This window comes from Venustampulla echinocandica, assembly GCF_003357145.1.
Source record: "Venustampulla echinocandica strain BP 5553 chromosome Unknown scaffold_11, whole genome shotgun sequence".
Lineage (NCBI taxonomy): Eukaryota > Fungi > Ascomycota > Leotiomycetes > Helotiales > Pleuroascaceae > Venustampulla > Venustampulla echinocandica.
In genome coordinates, this window is record NW_022474216.1 from 570,622 (window position 1) to 589,388 (window position 18,767).

The 18,767-nt window shown below is 48.7% G+C and overlaps 7 protein-coding genes across 7 annotated transcripts; 5 read left to right on the forward strand and 2 right to left on the reverse strand.

The window, feature by feature from the left end:
• Positions 1–1,701: 1,701 nt before the first annotated feature.
• On the forward strand, positions 1,702–3,010 carry BP5553_09712 (Uncharacterized protein; the record flags this gene model as incomplete). Its single annotated transcript, XM_032018335.1, has 5 exons — positions 1,702–1,788; positions 1,856–2,124; positions 2,151–2,298; positions 2,353–2,625; positions 2,681–3,010. The coding sequence occupies 5 exons, from the start codon at positions 1,702–1,704 to the stop codon at positions 3,008–3,010; spliced, it is 1,107 nt and encodes a 368-aa protein (XP_031865634.1).
• Positions 3,011–4,222: 1,212 nt separating this feature from the next.
• BP5553_09713 (T-snare protein) lies at positions 4,223–5,337 on the forward strand (the record flags this gene model as incomplete). Its single annotated transcript, XM_032018336.1, has 3 exons — positions 4,223–4,472; positions 4,553–5,249; positions 5,313–5,337. The coding sequence occupies 3 exons, from the start codon at positions 4,223–4,225 to the stop codon at positions 5,335–5,337; spliced, it is 972 nt and encodes a 323-aa protein (XP_031865635.1).
• A 1,004-nt stretch (positions 5,338–6,341) lies between these two features.
• BP5553_09714 (CoaB-like protein) lies at positions 6,342–7,778 on the reverse strand (the record flags this gene model as incomplete). Its single annotated transcript, XM_032018337.1, has 1 exon — positions 6,342–7,778. The coding sequence occupies one exon, from the start codon at positions 7,776–7,778 to the stop codon at positions 6,342–6,344; it is 1,437 nt and encodes a 478-aa protein (XP_031865636.1).
• Positions 7,779–8,892: 1,114 nt separating this feature from the next.
• Positions 8,893–12,023, forward strand: BP5553_09715 (uncharacterized protein; the record flags this gene model as incomplete). The annotated part of the gene is made up of 6 exons (XM_032018338.1): positions 8,893–9,338; positions 9,393–9,534; positions 9,581–9,930; positions 10,051–10,308; positions 10,358–10,671; positions 10,729–12,023. The coding sequence occupies 6 exons, from the start codon at positions 8,893–8,895 to the stop codon at positions 12,021–12,023; spliced, it is 2,805 nt and encodes a 934-aa protein (XP_031865637.1).
• Positions 12,024–12,524: 501 nt separating this feature from the next.
• Positions 12,525–13,509, reverse strand: BP5553_09716 (Cenp-O kinetochore centromere component; the record flags this gene model as incomplete). The annotated part of the gene is made up of 2 exons (XM_032018339.1): positions 12,525–13,360; positions 13,419–13,509. 2 exons carry the CDS (start codon positions 13,507–13,509, stop codon positions 12,525–12,527), a joined length of 927 nt encoding a protein of 308 aa, XP_031865638.1.
• Positions 13,510–14,042: 533 nt separating this feature from the next.
• BP5553_09717 (Uncharacterized protein) lies at positions 14,043–16,075 on the forward strand (the record flags this gene model as incomplete). The annotated part of the gene is made up of 2 exons (XM_032018340.1): positions 14,043–15,682; positions 15,733–16,075. 2 exons carry the CDS (start codon positions 14,043–14,045, stop codon positions 16,073–16,075), a joined length of 1,983 nt encoding a protein of 660 aa, XP_031865639.1.
• Positions 16,076–17,589: 1,514 nt separating this feature from the next.
• Positions 17,590–18,646, forward strand: BP5553_09718 (uncharacterized protein; the record flags this gene model as incomplete). The annotated part of the gene is made up of 4 exons (XM_032018341.1): positions 17,590–17,787; positions 17,845–18,048; positions 18,114–18,359; positions 18,422–18,646. The coding sequence occupies 4 exons, from the start codon at positions 17,590–17,592 to the stop codon at positions 18,644–18,646; spliced, it is 873 nt and encodes a 290-aa protein (XP_031865640.1).
• Positions 18,647–18,767: the final 121 nt, after the last annotated feature.

Sequence of the window (18,767 nt, forward strand, 5' to 3'; positions counted from 1 at the left end):
CGGCCGCCAAGGCAAGATCCGGTATACGTTCTCACTTGTCGGCTGAGCGCAGCGTCCTGAAGTGCAAACTGCGTGGGCTCGGATTGCCGATTAGCATGATATTGCGGTAGATCCGTTCAAAGACCTCGAACGAATTTGGATCCCGACTCATCTAGCTCTCGTAACCCCTTGGGCGATGTCCGTCAGGTATGCCTTCCAGGGCCTCAGCGTTACGTGCTCTTTAGTACTTTGGCTAACACATTGGAGTGCTCAGGATGGTTAAAGCACGGCTGGCACGGGTATGTGGACACATTAGAGGTTGTGATGAAAACATTCGAGCGTTTCGCCGAGCTGAAGATGATCCCACCCGTTCCCTTCCTGTCCAAGGCGGACGCAAGTGCAACATACCCCGAGTGAGATCCGCTGTAGGGCTGTCTGCAGACAGTAGGCATGGAAGATTTTGATCTTGGTCTCTTCGTTCGACACTACGAAGCAACCATTGCATAGAAAATATATCGTGTACATTATATTTTGTATCACGACACAACATTGAAGATATGTCTTTTATAGCTGCGATAGTTACATAGACAAAGATGATATTAGCGGGTTTGATCTTCTCCCAACTTAATAACTACCTGGTTCCGCGTTGATCAGGTAAATAGAGTATTTACATTCAGCCCGGCACATAACAGCTGCTATCTCTTCAGGTAGCAATAGAAAAGACTCCCTCCCAACTCCTTCCCTTCCATGATACTAGCAACCATACCATCATTAACGTAACGAAAATAGTCAAAGACCGGGCGGTCATCGTAGATCATCGCCGTCGAGACAACATCTCGATACAGGACCACACGTAGCTGCACTTATGTGAAATGTCCGCTGCAACAATTGAGATACAGCAGTGTGGCTTACAGTAGCAAGGCCCCATTTCCCCCATTTCACCCAGCTTGCCCTCTGGCCATTCCTGTCGATAATGACTGGGTCGACGTGTTCGGTGGATATGAAATCTTTTCCCACCCATCTTATCTCCTTCGGTGTATCTCCAATGGGATGGCCGGCGTCTAAAATTCCACCACCCTACTTGCCTAGCATCAGCACTGGCTTGACTGGGCCAAGCTTGTTAAACACCACGTCGATCAATGTGGCATCAACCCGGCCCTGGGCCTGAGCTAAGGCAATAAACTGTTCCGTCGGGCTGTTCAACAGTTAGCTGACTTGCCTTGGTTTCGTAACGCTCATATAAAATTACGAGGACATGAATACACTTCGTCCGTGGGAATTGGTTTAGGAGGAATGTGGATATGATAGAAGTATCTACTGTAGGTAGGAATAGAGTCACGAGGGCACCCTGGATCGTATATCAAATCCTGGTTCCTTAGTTCTATGCAGGTAGGTGACTAAGGCATATTTGCCTGTGCACTAGAGGCAACCATCCACACCGAACCGCCTACGAAGTACATGGTCGCGGGGAGGGGCTAGAACGCCTTATTCGCTAACTATGGAGAGTCCACGGTTTTTGGACCAGCCGGCTTTGAGTTTGTTATATCAATGGTGACGTTGCAGACGCAAGTCTCGTCATAGCTGTTTATGTGACCTCCCAACCCTATATATACGTACTGTACTGTACAGTGAGCGAGAATCCGAACATGCCATCACAGTAGACATCGATCCTGGAAGACAGCAATCCTTTGACCATCCTTCAGAGAATATCATTTCTGAATCATGGCGTACCAAGACAGCGGCCTCCATGTCCTCTTGACAGGAGCGAACGGCTTTGTAGCGTCGCATATACTATCGATCTTGCTTGCGGTAAGTTAATATCTTTCCCCTTAGGGCTATTTCAAGGCCAGATATCTAATGGCGGTGCTGTCGCCAGCGTGGTTATGCCGTTACCGCGACCGTGCGCTCAAAGGAGAAAGTAGCGGACATCTTAAAAACCCACCCCTCGTGGGAGGGCAAAATAGAATTCGCAATTGTTGCAGATTTCACCTCAGCGAAGCCATTTGACGAATTGTTCATTAATTCGAAAGCCCCTTTTACCTATATAATCCACACGGCATCCCCAGTGAACTTCCGAGTTGAAGATATTCAGACGGAAATGATCGAGCCGGCCGTGAGAGGGGAAGCTATGAGCATCGACGCGATGTCCCTACTGCTAACGCGTTCTACAGGACCACGGAGATTCTCAAGAGCGCGCATCACTACGGTGGCGCAACCCTGAAACGCTTCGTCTTGTTGGGAAGCGCAGTGTCTGTCTTAAATTCATTTGAAGATATCACGCGGGAGGGCTCGCCCTACACTGAGAAGAACTGGAATCCGGTACGGGAGAGCTACACCCAGGGTACTGAGGTTCGCTTACTTATTGGGTTACAGGTCACGGCCGAGGAAGCCATCGCAAGAAAGGACGCGGTTCTTGGGTACAATGTCTCGAAGACTCGTGCAGAGTCTGCGGCTTGGGAGTTTATAAAATCAGAGTCACCTTGTTTTGATCTGGCTGTCATTAATCCGGATGTCATTACTGGACCAATGATACATCCAATTTCTGGCCCCAAGTCTATTAACGAGACGAATCACTTTGCAATCGCAAGCTTTATTGACGGAACCCATTCGCAGGTTGAAGGGGTGACGTTTCCATTCTACCACTTCGTACGCTCTGCTACTCTCGATCTATGGTTTACCCCTGGTCTAATTATTATTACAGGTCGACGTCCGCGATGTGGCTCGAAGCCATGTTGATACTTTAACAAACACTAGCGCCGGAGGCCAGCGGATCCTTCTTATCTCAGGCGTTATATCACCACAATTGGTGGTAAATATCATCAGGAAAAATTTCCCTGCTTTACGGGCCAGGGTTCCCGAAGGAAACCCCTCGCAGACCCTCCCACCAGGTGTGCATCCAACCGGATGGGATACGCGGTTGAGTCTAGATATTCTCTCCAAGGGAACAAAGGAGGGAAGCTGGGAGTATATTAGTCTGGAGGACAGTGTCACTGATGCCGTTCGGAGTATGATAGAGGCGAAGGTAATCTAGTAGCACCGAAGACTTTGGTCTTCTTTCCAGATCTGAAAGTTCTTTATCGTAATATAATTAACGAGTCTCTTTTACTCTATATAGCGTGGAGAGTGATTAGTAAAGATTCAGTGACTTTATACTAAGAGCTATACGAGGATTACTGAAATTCAAAGTAGATCGTTTTATCTTTCCGATTTTATTACTAATATTATCTCTTGTAAAAACAGCTTAGTTAAACGTTAACTAGAAAATATTTTAGTATAACAGTAAGTACTACTTCTTATACGGACGCGGTGTTTCGGCGAGACACCACGCACGCCGAGAACCAGCGCCCAGTTTTTGGCATATTTGATCCCCTGCAGCAAACGGGGACGTCAAGGCACCCTGGACTCGGTCGCGTTAACAGAACCCGAGCGAGCCCTGTTAGAAAGGGATCACGAGAATATAAATAGAAGAATATTTAAAAAATCTAAGTTATATTATAAATTAATTTATTAAAAAATAAGTTTATAGAAAAAGAAAAGTAAAACTAAGTATTAATAGATAGGTATTATTACAGGATACCTTCAACCACAACTAACACACACACCCCACAGTAGGTACAATTATAGTTGCAAATGCAGCCAGTAAAGTAAAAGACCTAGACAATATAACGCTATATTATACTCACTTTACTTGTATTAAAGCAATAGAGCTATCACTACTCCGTACTTCGTACCAACATTGTATGACGCGGCCGTTTGAAGAATATCGTATCACGTGCACCCACCCACCCCAATTCTTCTTGCCTCGTGGCCTGATGAGATCACCCCTGAGTCCTTGAATCCTTTGTATCCTCTCGGGTTCCAGCAGACGACGAGAGTACCTGTACACTACTTCGTACACTACGTACTACCAGATATTCGCCATTCTCTTCAATAGATCCCATACTTGTAAATACATTACCACTCATAATTAGAGTTCTTCTCACACACTCCTTCCCCTTTACTTCCACCGTCACCAGAATACCAAGGCAGCGTCAATTCTGCGAGTCGCATCTACATCCCAAAATAGTGACGACGACTTCATCCTCCGTGCGCCTGAACCACGATCCCCGCGAAGAGGCCAGATCTACTGAGAGTCGCGGCGACCATAACTATATATTCTGCTTTGACCCAGGCGCCCCGATCGCTATAGAGAGGAACATCGAAGCGCTCCCTTCCTGCGCCCCTCGGCGCTCAATAGATCGAGATGGCAGTTTCATCAATCCAAGACCGAACGAACGAGTTCAGGTCCGTCCTCAACCAAGTTCAAAAACGCCAGGCGTCATCCAAGATCGGATCGCAAAGACAGTCCCTTCTCACAGACTCGCAGAAAGCGGCCGCAAACGGAAGCGCAAATGGCGAAGCTGCGCCCCGAAGATCCGAGTTCGCCAGGAGAGCGGCGGAGATAGGAAGAGGCATCGGGGCGACGATGGGAAAATTAGAAAAGCTAGCACAATGTAGGTCTCCTCGGTCACAAGAACAAGCAATGGCCGTTTCTATGCGAATGGAGTGCTCGATTCTAAAAGCGTGTAAATAGTGGCCAAGCGGAAAACGCTCTTCGACGATCGACCCGTCGAAATCAACGAGTTAACATTCATCATCAAGCAAGATCTATCCTCCCTAAACCAGCAAATCTCCTCCCTACAATCCCTCTCGCGGGCACAACACCCCAAAGCCGACCAGGAAGGCGAACATAACAAGAACGTGGTGTTTCTCCTCCAGGGCAAACTCACAGACGTATCCGCGAATTTCAAAGATGTGTTGGAAGTACGGACGAAGAATATCCAGGCCTCGCGATCACGGACGGAAAACTTTGTTTCGTCAGTTTCTGCACATGCCGCACCGTCGATATCACAATCAGCCTCCCCGCTGTACAGTACACCAACTCGAGGTTCCCCAGGGCCAAATCAAGATCTCCTATCACTAAATCCAGTCGGTGACCAGCAGCTCCTCATGATGGAGGAAGCGCAACCACAAAACACATATATCCAACAGAGAGGCGAAGCCATCGAAGCCATAGAAAGAACCATCAGCGAACTAGGCGGCATCTTCGGACAACTCGCCTCTATGGTTTCCGAACAGAGCGAGATGATCCAGCGGATCGACGCGAATACCGAGGATGTGGTGGATAATGTGCAAGGTGCGCAGCGGGAGCTGTTGAAGTACTGGAGCAGGGTTTCGAGCAATCGCTGGCTGATTGCGAAGATGTTCGGGGTGCTTATGATTTTCTTCTTGTGAGTACCTTACCTTTTTCTATTCCCCCGTTTAATTCTGAGCATGAGCTAATTTCGACATAGATTATGGGTTCTCATCGCAGGATAGCATGCTCGTTTTTTGCTGCTAAGAGCGTAGGTTTGTACAATTACCTTAGAAGGGGCTTCCGCGAAATACCAATTACTTTAATACCAATCGCTAAGATGGGCAACTTGTCCTTGATTGCCTGTGTCTGTTGATACGTGAAATCCCGCATTTGGAAACCAAATATCTCTGGCTCTGGCTTTGGCTTTGGCTTTGGCTTTGGCTTTGGCTTTGGCTTTGGCTTTGGCTTTGGCTTTGGCTTTGGCTTTGGCTTTGGCTTTNTGGCTTTGGCTTTGGCTTTGGCTTTGGCTTTGGCTTTGGCTTTGGCTTTGGCTTTGGCTTTGGCTTTGGCTTTGGCTTTGGCTTTAGCGCTGCAATTACCTTCTTGGATACTAATGTGGCATATTTATGAAATACGGAGGAGGTAAGTCGTGCAGTACTCATAGCCCCATCATACCTACATAGTATACTCCAACAAAATCAGCAGCTCTCCTTAGCCCAATAACTTGACATATTACATGTGCCTCACCCTGCTCTCTCTCCAGCTTTGCTGGCACATCCCTAGCTCCGCCACCTATAGCAAACCCGACCCGCCTCTCCCCAACTCCCCAAAAATCATCCTCAACCCTCTTCTCCTCATTCACATCATTCATTCGCCCCCTCAAAACCAAAAGTATTACCTCGCATAGCTATATATATCAAAGGGCAGATACTACCCCAAGGCCGCTTATCAAGTAAAAGAGGGAACGGGAAAGCGTTAAATGAACAACGCGTCTACGGGGGAGAAAAGGGGGCTTGGTGGTAGAAATAAGTACTACAGGAGGCAGATTGCCTAAGCAAAAAGCCAATCATTTTCTATATTCGATATGTATGAGATAAATAGTTTGATTCATTCTATTTCCCCATGACTAGTAAATCCATAGATCGTAGATGTATATTCTGAGGCTGGGGTTTATTCTAGTTATGTACAATAAATGAGATATAGATACCAACACTAGGATTTGTCTATAACGCAAATATATCTAGCTTCATCCACTAGCAACAGCTTCCTGCAACAAGGCCGCTTGGTCCGGTGGCAGAGAAGCATCTCGTGGTAAACTCTTAAGCGATTCTTGGTTCTTCTTGATATGGCTCGTATGCATCGCCTCAACCGCGGGAATGATGAGGCTCTCGATTTCCACCTCGGGCTCGCCATCAGGCAAATCCTTGGGATCAAGCGGCCGCTCGATAGTCTCTGTACCTTCGGCCGCAACACCAACCAGCCTCTCATTCCCGCCAATGCTCTTCTTCCTCCTGTTTCTGGGCACGCGGATCCATCGCCCGGGTTGGCCGGGGGCAACGAAAACGACCTCCCATTTCCGCGTCGAGAGCAGATTGCCAATAACGAGGTGGTGCTGATACCGATCGAGTGAGTACTGCGCTTTCTGTATCAGGATGTGGGGGTCTGTCTCCAGCTTGAAGGACACGATCATCCCCTCTGGCGCCCATCCGTCAACGAGGTTCTTCAGGAACTTCGGGACGGGGTCGAGATCGATGATCAGGCGCTTGTTTCGCGGTACGGCGGGTGAGGAATCGAAATTATCAAACACTTCTTCGTCGTCGGCTGGATCTTTGGCGGCTGTCCGATTGAGATCGGTTGCGTTTGTGGATTGAATTTTGTGCTCTACCATGCGTTCGGGGGGAACGAAGAAATCCGATACTGCCGCAGCGAGGTAGAGGAGTCCATTTGGGCCGAGAGGACGCATGTCGTGCGCGACGGCTCGGAGGACGAATAGGTAGTCGTTAATTGTGGTAAATGGTAGGGTGAGGAGACGATTCTCCTTTTTGGCGGAGTTGTATTTTCGGAGGACTGTGAGCATCTTCTCGCGGTATTCTTCGTTGGCGATTACGCTGCCATCGGAGCCTTCGCTGAGGAAGTCCAGGAAGCAGTTCGTTGCATGGCTATAGTGGCGAGAGTATGGGAGCAGACTGAACTGCCGATGGAGGAATATAACTGCATAATCGTTTTCAAGGAAATATTCTGCAGAGGTCGCGCCCCTCGTGCCGGCGCTGAAGTTGTCTATAAATCTGACTGTCTGCCGTTCAAGAGGGACTGTGGTACCGCCAGAAGTTACCAAGACGACTCGACGGCCGGCCGCCGCGTGGAAGTCAATGAACTCTTTAGCCTGGGCGGCATATTTTTCGAGGTTGGCCGGAGCTGGGTTCTCAGAGAAGTAATCTCGTTCAGCCTCAGCCGGCGTCCGGTCTGGTCGAGAGCTAGAGCTTGACATTGTTCTGTCGGAGGAGTTTGAAAAGACGGAGGGGGAGGGCGAAGAGGGCCTTGAGTCGGGGAGCTTGAAGGACAGGGAGAATGTGGAACTGGATACTGAGGGCGATTTTGATGGCTGGGAGGTGGAAAGGAGGGAGTTGGGTGAACCTGTTCCACAGGCAAAGCAGGCCTGGGTAGCTGTGGCTTGGTCAGTCATGTTTGGTTGACAGTAATGGCAATCATTTGGGGCATTTCTCATTCTCAGCAACGGGGTGGTTTCATATAATACGGACTTACTTACAAGTTACGCGGCTCTCATCCGCGGTTCTGTGGTTTCGGGATTTTGATTAGTTGTGCCTCGGTCATCGAGGGGCGGGGATCCCAATGCTATTTCTGGTGTTGTGCTGATGCTAAAGTTGGCCCGGTCGGCTAAGTAATTGTGGATGTATGTGGGCTCATAAAGATATGGCGGATGTAAACGGGGGCTCGTAATTGAATCGGAGGAATTAAATGAGCATCAATATAATATCCATCTCATGCTGCGTTGATGTTTTGCGACATGTACCTCCGTACCTCCGTCTTATGTTATCCCCCGCTACGGGGAACGAGAGAGACGCGGGGGACTCCGGGGCATCGGAATTAGTACTTGGAACCTCAGGCATCAGGCATCTGATCCCCCCCTCGTCCGAACCTCCGAGGTCCGATTGCAGCCTGAGACTTCAAGGCCACAAGGCATACATTGGACCCAATATAAGGCGCCAAGTCCTCGAGCATCAGCCACCCGCCTCAGCCACGTTTTACCCTTTACCGCCTCTACCTTCCTCCCTCGTCCTGACGTGACGTCAAGCTGCTTCGGGAAAAGAGGATCGCGTTAAATTCAGTTACTCCCGGAGCAACGTGAGCACAGGCAGTACAATGGATTAGTACGTACTTTCGAGTTTACATCACTACATTAATAAAACAGTCGCAAAATACATCCTCTACTATCTCCAGATCCAGTTAAGCGAGCTGCTTCCACTGTGATTAGTTATCCTGTCCTCTTGTTTGTCCTGTCGAGGACCAACAAACGCCGCCGAGTTACCTCCGCACCGCTGTTAACTTCGCCGTTAATCACCATTTAAAAGCAGATACTATGATCTACCACCCGGATCCTACGCCTTCGCCAAAGCAATCGCAGGCGCTCTGCCTATCCCAAGCCGAGGAGAGAGCTTCTCCGCAAGCTCACCGCAGCTCAACGCAGCTCAAGTTGACAACCTTCGTGACCCACCCTAGCCCACCGCTCAGTGATATATATATATCGGGCTACCCCTCCCCTTCTCGAATCTCCACCCATGCCGAAGCGAGGCCGTGGTGCTAAACGTCCCGGGGGAAAGAATGGAGATGGAGATAATGGTAAAGGGGGAGCTGGCGCTGGAGTAAGCCCAGGCCAGGAGACTTCACTCCCCAATCTCGCAAGCCCGGCCTCAGCGTCCCGCGAACCATCTTTCGCTTCAACTCACTCTCCCCAGTCCTGGCAACATATGTCTAGCTCTTCATCGTCGCATCAACAAGCACAACAGCCACAGCCGCCCCCAGGCAAGGTGGCAATACCGGCTCTCAGATCGCCTTGGGGTACAGATCCATGGAACAAAGGTCCCAAGAAAATCAAAACGCCACACGCTTGTGACAACTGCAGGAAAGCCAAAGCGGGCTGTACAGGGGAGCTTCCTTGTTTGAGATGCAAAAATACACATGTGCCGTGCGTGTATAATGAGGGGAAGCGGGATCGGGACCGCTTGTACGCCAGTCTTACTGTGGATGGGTAGAGTGAGTGTAAGCTGATATGGAATAGGCAGTTGTCGAGGTTAAACCATGAGACCGAAATGCTGTCTCAAAGAAATGCAGAAATCACAGAAGCACTATACCGCATCCAACTCGACCAGAGGATGACTGGTGATGACATTAGAGCTGAAATCAAAAGCATTCTGGATAGGGTGAGTTATGGCTAGCAGCTAGCAGCATTATCTGCTGACTCTCTAGGGCCCGACCAAGATGCCACCCAACCAAAGTCAGTCCAGAAAACGGGAACGGGCATCAGAACAAACTAAACCGCGTGTCCAAGAGGATGACAATGACCGCGATGACAGCACAGAGATCGGCTCGACTGGCTCGATGGACTTTGTCAGTATGGACATGGACCGAGATGACATCAGACCGACCGGACATCTAGGAAAGCCGTCGTCTGTAGCATTGGCCCAACGCACAGCGGAGGAGTGCCAGAAAGCCATCAATGAAGCTGATCTCAGACTTAAAAACGACAGCTATGTTTCATCCTCATACCACACTAAGGAGTCAGATATCAACCCTATCGATACTAGTAAGATAAACAGGTATGAGTGGCCTAATCGTAAGTTAGCAGATATATTGGTCCGATCGTATTTCGACCACGTCCACAACGTGTTTCCGATATTAGACAGGTCAAACTTTACGCACAAGTACACGCGTTTTAGACCAGAGTCGACCGATCTCTCATGGGATGATATGATATTTCTCGGTACCCTAAACATAATTTTTGCAATTTCTTCTTATTACGCACATTTAAAAAAGAGCGAACATCGCGGACCGCATTATGACCATTTGATATATGTTGCACGAGCAAAGATGCTTTGCATGGATCAAGGGCTGTTGTATGAGGACCAAGGAGTAACAACGATATGTGCCACCGGGTTACTAAGTCTGTATTATGTGGCCACCTCTAGACTTAACAGGTATTTACCTCTCTACCTCCTTAGACAGCCACCTCCTGATCCACTCCAGGGCTTGGACATTATGTGGACTTGTCATTAGGAATTCTCTCACCCTGGGTCTACATGTTCGGAGCGAGGCCGATGATCTTGCAGCGGTTGAGAAAGAGCACCGAGTCCGCGTGTGGTGGGCGTTATATTCCCTCGAATGTCTGCTGAATGAACTTACTGGCCGTCCAACCTGCATATCCGACAGAGATATCAGCACCCCACTACCAATTAATGTCAGCGAGGACGACTTTCACTTTGGCCAAGCATTATATGATAAAGTACCAGACGCTTCCCACCCCGGAAAGGCAAATGTCCATGACTCGTATAGTACAAGAGGTGTGTGTGCCGTTAATACCTACTTAAGATGGGGAAGTACTAATAAGGTATCCAAAGTGTCTTCGAGGGACACCCCTCTAATGGATACCGACATCTCACAATCTTCTACATATTTGTTTCCGATTGCTAATCTCCCCCTTACTTCCTCTACATACTTCATTTACCGGACGCAACTCTCTATAATATCTCATCAGATTTTTACACAGCTCTACAGTCCAGCCACAGTAAAGCTCAAATGGTTTGATATACAAGAAACGATACGTATAATCGACCGCCGACTTCAGACATGGCAAGAGAGCCTTCCTGAACAACTTGACGTCGATTTCGAGACCTTCACGGCGCCAGACTGGGATGATCCATATCTTATTCAACGAATTGGCCTGGCCATTCTCCTTATGAGCTCACGCATGATCCTCTTCCGGCCCTGCCTGTGCCGTTTTGATATGTGTCTCAGGAACCAGTCGGAGAAGTCCAAGGATTTCAACCAGGATGCTGCCGAAACCTGCATTCGTTCGGCGCGGAGGATGATATCCCTCCTCTCATGGTCTGCGACAAGTGCCGACAAGCTCTACGCTATCACTCCCTGGTGGACCACGCTACACTACCTCTGCGAAGCTCTATCCGTATTGATGCTGGAGATGGCCTTCAAATTACAACACATGCCGAATGATGCGGCATACGTCTTGGACGACGCCAAAAGGGGCGTCAGCTGGCTATCCATGATGGCGGAGCAGTCAATCTCGGCACGAAAGGCTTGGGAAATATTTGACAAGCTGATCAGGCTAGTGGCTCCTCTAATCCATTGGTCTGTCTTTGACCTCCCGACTGAAGCCCCCGTCCCGCCTGGGTATAACTGGCGTGGTTCACACTTGGCCGGCCAAATGCTTCCTCCATTATCTAGCCCTCCTTTACCAAACCCGCCCCATGTTCAAAATCACCCCCCCGAGCAGCTCTCACAGATGAATATACAACGGCACCAAAATACCCAAGTTTCTATGATGAGTCCAGGCTCGATAACTGCGGCTTGGACAGCTCAACCGCCATCCTTCCAACCATTCGCCGACACGGGAGGGTATGAGCAATACGGGTATCTGGCAAACCCCCTCGATCATGTCGAGGCACTGAATCGGTTTTCAATGATCAGCCAGTTACACGGCAGCTTTGATGAACCATGGATGCACATACTCGAGCCGCCCAATCTCGAGTCGTCCGATATTGAGTCGTCCAATATCGATCCTGCCCTGCGAACCTATGGTAACCCAGGTTTTAGAGGTGTCCAGGAGCCACAGGGCGCGGAAGAGGATGGGATGGAGTTTCTGAGTCGTGCATATATGAACGGTGTCGATCGATAATAGGATATTGACGGTAGGGGGAATGAAATTTGCAAGGTGTGCGGTGTGATGAGCGTATTTCCGATTTGCGTGAATATTTAGCCTTTGAGTTTGAGCTTATGTCTATGGTGTTCATTTCCGTGGGGTTTTTATGCGTATAGATTGGATAGGCAATGAAGCATAAGTAATGAATCGTTGAAGTCTATACACAGATGTTGCACTACATGCACCCCTCTTAAAGAACCGCCTACAGTCACGAGCCGCGAAATACAATATTGTAACCCGTTGGCGTTTATATCTAGCGGTGGAATTCGAGACACTGGTTATGGGGCTAACTTGGTCCAGTAATAATTCATTATCTCTTGTTGCGCTCGTACTCTGTACGTTTAACAATCTTAGCCATTTATTACACCACCTACATGCAAATGATGGCGAACCGTCGTTATCTGGGGTATCTTCCAGCCTATAGCGCCACATAACTCCTAAACACGCTTCCCAAATGTACAGTTCTACCCGACCAGCTCAATAAACTCCCTCCATCAACCTCTCACCAATACCCTCGATCCTCCCGCGCAAAACAGCCCTCTCTATCTCTCGATCCCTACCCTCATCACCTATAACCACACATTTAACAACACCCCCATCATCATCGACCACACACCTTCCAATCTTCCCATCCACCCACTCGATCCGGATCTGCTTCGCCTCAGCATCCGCAGCGCTAATGTCCGCAATAAATTTCTCCCTCCCCTTCCCTTTCCTGGATGCCTTCTCATCTAACTTAAACTCCTTCCGCAAGTTCTTAATCGCAGTGATGCGGTTATGATACGCCACGATTTCCCCCCTCAATGCTCGCACAAGCCGCCGTAGATCTTGCCGCTTCCCTCCGACGGCCTTTTTAGCAGACATAGCCGAAGACCCTTTCCCCGTCGGTAGGTGCTTCTCGACCAAAGAAGAGAGCGGGATGTAGGGTGGCAGCGTATGTCGATGAACGCGAAGTAGCTCCGAGTCCGGGAACGGTTTGTTGAGTAGGAGATAATATGGGTTTATGAATTTCCCCGTCGTGGAAACATCGACCCGGATACCGAGGACGTTGCCGTTATCCACAGCGTTTGGGTCCGGATCGCGGACGCGAAATGTGGTGATGGTCCCACAGGCCCGGTAGAGGTTCTCTTGGTTGTGTAGGAGTTGTGATGTGGATGCTGCGAGTAGGGGATTCGTGTCGGGAGGGACATCTGCTTGGGCGGATGGGGTGGGTTGTGTTTGCGCTTTACGGAGACGGTCGAGGGTTGCTTGAGTAGCATGTGAGGATAGGATTGTCGCTGTTTGCAGATTTCGTTTGGCTTTTAATGATGAAACTATTTGGATCTGGATTAGCAGGTGTATTGGGAGTGTTAAAATCCGCGGATTGTTTACTTTGCGACTGGAGAGAGGTTATTTCATCGTCGAGCCGCGCACCGATCATGTCTTCAGGGGGTTTCGCAGATTGTTCTTCGGGATTGATCATGATTTATAGAATATAAGGTAGGATGAGATAATTGGTATGACAGCGTGGACGGTAGAAGTACAAATATTTGGAACGACTGACGCGTTCGAAGTGAGGAATAATTCAGAGTTAGGATGACGCGCAGCTTATCACAATCCACTTCCCCACCATATGAGAGCGCCATGCTGTGTCACGTGGTATGATAGCTCAGGGTCCAATTGTCTGATCGTGTGCATGATAAGATTACAATAAATATAATACAGTACCTGTCCACATATATCATGGCTTCTGTTCCGCTTTGATATTCCCCCATCTGTTATTTTCCCGACTTTGAATTAAATTGTTTGCCACCCTTCCGTTGGCCAACTACTCAGAGCCGTCGTTGTCAGAGAGAAAAGGCCACGTTAACGTTCCTTAGCCACGCCTTGCTGTGCCTGGACTGGCCCCTGGTGATCCACTGACGCCAGTCAACTTGCTCCGGAAAGTGCACTTTACTTCGTAGAGGGGTTTGGAGGCCAGCAAGTCCTCTAGAGCTCAACTTCACCACCACATGGATGCCTACTCCACTTGACGATACTCTTCCTTCTTTGAATTCACACTCTCATTTAGCTGGTCGCCAGAGCCAGCGCCTTCCATTGCACCACGACGCCCAATTCCCACACGAACTCGAACTCGACGAGCTCCCAACATCCCGGAACCGTCCAAAGAGACTTATCTTTGCCGAAGATTCACAATCAAGATCCCAAGAGGATACCAAGCATCTTCTCGGCCGAACAGATTCGGAAGACGAGGAAGACGGTGACAACGATACCTCTATGGGTGCTAGATCTCGGCGCTCTAAGCCCCAAGAGCCTAAAGGCTCATCCTCTTCCACCGAAGAGGAAAACGGGCACACAAACGGCAAAATGAACCACAATGTTGAATACCGGCGCAAAAATGCCAACCTTACGTCTCCTGTGGTCACGGAGAATTTAATCGGGCGCGAATCTTTTACACTCGACGACCACGTCCCCCGAACGCCTACTATAAACAATCATGGTTTCTTCCAATTGCCGATGCAGGACAGGCGCAATTTCGGGCTCTTGGTCCTATTATATTTCTTACAAGGCGTGCCGATGGGGCTGGCGGCTGGATCGGTGCCGTTTCTACTGAAGGGGGCGCATTTGTCATATAGTGCGCTTGGGGTCTTCAGTTTGGCCTCCTACCCATATTCCCTAAAGCTTCTGTGGAGTCCTGTAGTGGACGCGGTATGGACCCCAAAGGCGGGGAGGAGAAAGAGCTGGATTTTGCCGATTCAGATGCTGTCAGGGTTTGGGATGATATGGCTAGGGTCAATGGTCAAGGATATGATGGTTACAGCAGGCGCCCAGGACGGGTCTGGAATATGGGGGTTTACCGGATGGTGGTTCTTCCTCGTTCTTATGTGTGCCACCCAAGATATTGCAGTTGATGGATGGGCCTTGACGTTATTGACCCCGGGAAATATCTCTTACGCCTCGACGGCACAAACAGTAGGACTGACTGCTGGACAATTCATGTCCTACACCGTATTCTTAGCTTTCAACTCTCCCGACTTCGCCAACAAATGGTTCCGGAAGACGCCCCTAGATGAAGGAGTAATGACTCTCGGAGGATATCTTACGTTTTGGGGCTGGGCTTATATAATTGTAACCATTGGCCTTGCCTTCTTGAAAAAGGAGGAGAAGACCAAAAACGAAGACGGGATCTGGGATGTCTATAAAGTCATGTGGGGTGTCTTGAAGCTCAAGAACATCCAGACGATTATCATCATTCATTTGATCGCCAAAATTGGATTCCAGGCAAACGACGGCGTCACAAACTTGAAGCTGATTGACAAAGGATTCAGTCAGGAGGATCTCGCATTGACTGTCCTAATTGATTTCCCCTTCGAAATAGGTCTGGGTTATTATGCTGGCAAATGGTCCAGCACATACACGCCGATGCGTCTCTGGTGCTGGGGTTTCGTGGGACGTCTCATTGCCGCAGTCATTGCACAGATAACCGTGATCATATTCCCCGCAAACGGTGTAGATACCTGGTATCTGCTCGTAGTGATCGCTGAGCACATTTTTTCGACATTTACGAACACTGTCATGTTCGTTGCCATCTCGGCGTTCCATGCCAGGATTGCGGACCCAGTTATTGGTGGTACATATATGACTTTACTCGCAACGTACGTATCTCTTCCTCCGTCTCCCATTTCAGTTTACTGACATGTCCCAGGGTCTCAAACTTGGGCGGCACATTTCCCCGATTCTTCGTCCTCAAACTTGTAGATTACTTCACCGTGGCTACCTGCATTCCACCTCCGGATACATACAAGCTTCCTGCAACCCTCCGAGGCCCCCTTATCACAGATTCATTCTCCTGCTCTCTATCAGCTGAGAAAGACCGCTGTCTCCAAGGTGGAGGGATCTGCGATATCAGCAGAGACGGCTATTACGTTGTGAACATTTTATGTGTTATTATTGGTGTCATAACATTCTGGGGCTATATTAAGCCTGCGGCGTTGAAGCTACAGGCTCTGCCGTTGAGGGCTTGGAGAATTGCAGATGGTGCTAGCTAGGCTAGCTAAATTGTGTTGCTTTAACGTTGCTTAGAGGGGTGACTAACTGGGAAAAAAGAATGCGATGTATAATAGAGCATTTGCCATAGCGAAGAATAAAAAAGAATGTACAGTTTGAATTTCTACTCCTCTTTGTGCGCGTAATTTCATTCGTGGTGGCAATCTAGTTTTGTCCTGGCAGTTGTCTGGTCAGGTGGTTGTCACTTCTCCTCCATTTTACTTACCTTGGGTATATATATCAAAATAAGCTATTTTGGTTTTTGAGGGGTACAAGGGCGGCCACTTGGCTGAGTGGTTCAGGACGAATTGTACTTTCGAGGTCGACAGGGATTTAGGTTACGTAGGCACAGGCCCCAAAAAAAGGGGGACGTAAAAAAAACGACAAAATACGAAAATAACAAGAACGAATTCGGATCTATTCGGCAGAGATGTAAGCCCTACCAACGAAGGGGCCGAACTCTTTTGCTTCTCAGATATAATAAAAATTGTTTTTCTTCTTTTCCTTGCGGGTTACTTTTAAAAGTAGAAGTTGAGGTCTTTTTTGTTTATCTCGCCTGCTATGTTGTGGATTGCTGCGAGTTAGCGAGAGCGGTGAATAAGGTAGGGCAGGTATTCACCGCTTACTCGATTGCCTACTGCTGGAAGTAGCATATTACCGTTGTGATATGGGTTTGGTATGAAGAAGAGATTTGGGTGGCGGGTTCCTTGCGCTTTTCTCACATTTGAAATAGTTCTTTTGTATATATCACTTATCAACCAACCTATAGTCTTGTAACGCCTATCACTTATCACTACAACTCCAAATTGCATAAGAAAAAGAGGCCCAAAGACCATATTAACTCAAATTGCTCAATTATATTATTGGTGTTAAATCCCAAGATGCCGCTATCCGGGGGGGGGGGGGGGGGGGGGGGGGGGGGGCAGATGTTCTCTCATCCCTTAATACATGGCGACAGCTAGCAACCAATACCTAAAACTGTGCTACTCTACTGGGGTTACTAGTAAAGTCCCTTTGCACGAGAGGGTTAATATCAACATTCTCAATATAATGAGGAACAATTTCCGTAAAAGTCTAACAAGTTTGGAAGTCCTACGGTGTAGTAGCCACTGCCCAGAGAAGATGAAAATACCCCAACGCCTCTAATAGATTGCGGGTCGGGTGGAATAAACGAGTATGTGGCTTTCCTACGATCATTCACATATTAAGCGGGCAATAGGAGGGGCTTAAACCTTTGTTCTTCCAAGCTGCGATGCAATATGTGACAGCGTGGTTTACATAAAGGGGCGGAAGCGAGTAAGTCGCCGTCCTCCACCTGCGGGATCCCGTCACCAGTGAAAAGAGCAAACAATCTTATTAAAGCAATCATGTACGAGTCCCCAAGGTCAAACCTGTACATATTACGGAGTACGATGTCCTACAGACTTCGACTTCTTCACTACCAAGTTTAACCCACATTTAACCAACTCCCGTGTTGCCAACTTGCCAGATAGGTACGTCAGATATCGCTACAATCATGCCTAAAGCTGCGAAACCACGCACGACAAACAGGCTAGGCCTTTTTAGCTGGCAAGGCACCGCCAGTACGGCGAGGGGCCTGACGAAGGCGGGGAAGCCAAATACAACGACTGCAGAAAGGAAGGTGGTCAAACCCACAAATGATGTGGCAGACACTGGAGAGGTGGCAACTGCATCTGAGTCTAAAGATCCCAAAGTACATTACCAGATATCCCTCGCGAAACATGCCATTTACTGACGTGCTGCTGAGTAGCCATCTCCATCTCCATCTCTGGTTGAGGACTACCTCCTTCTCGTCCGTCTGAGCGAGGCTTGCTACCCTACTATTTCTCGGCTTCTGTCTGTGCCATCAGACCTCACATTCGCGGAGCTACATGAAGTTTTCGAGGTCGTGTTCCGGTGGACTAACCTCCATGGATACTCTTTCGATGTCTCGAAGCTCTTGGAGGAAGACGAGGTAAGTTCAGTCGCCTACTTATCGACCCTATCCCAAGAGAACCAAGGCTAACAACTGTGCTCCAGCCTTCCAAGTATTTTCCTGGCAGTGTGATGAAAAATGATGCCCAGCGAGAAGCCAAGGACGTCACACTTGCAGGCATCTACGACAACGATGAATACAAAGACAAGGTCGAAGTCTCGCACAGTATGCACGATCACGGTGGTGCTATGCGGGACCACGAGATCACCTTCCTTGGGCGCGGGGATCCCGCAATGCGGAAGGCCATACAGATCTCAGACGACATGAAAGTTGTCTGTCTCGGGGACTCGGTGAGTTTTCCAGTTCTCGGCAAGAAATTGAAAATAAAACATTTGCTTATTGCGTGTTTTAGGGCCACCCACGTGTAGAGGAGCGCGGTAGCTTCGATGGCTCGAACGGCCTCAAAAAACTGTTCACAATCAGAGGAGGAATTATGCCCAAGGAAATGAGTGGTGAGAGCACAGTTGTGCCAACTGCCACCCCCGAAGATGTGGGAACGGCGACCGCCAAAGGAGAGGACCCTGATAAATGGGATATCGTGGATGTTAATCGTGCGCTTTCAGAACGCTTCAAGTAGTGCTTGCTTTATGAGTAGGTTGACTGGCAATGGCCACGTAGTGTGCGAAGTATTTGAAATCGTATTGTTATTTTCTACTACGTATATGAAATGCAATAAGTTACGTAGATACCCATGCTGT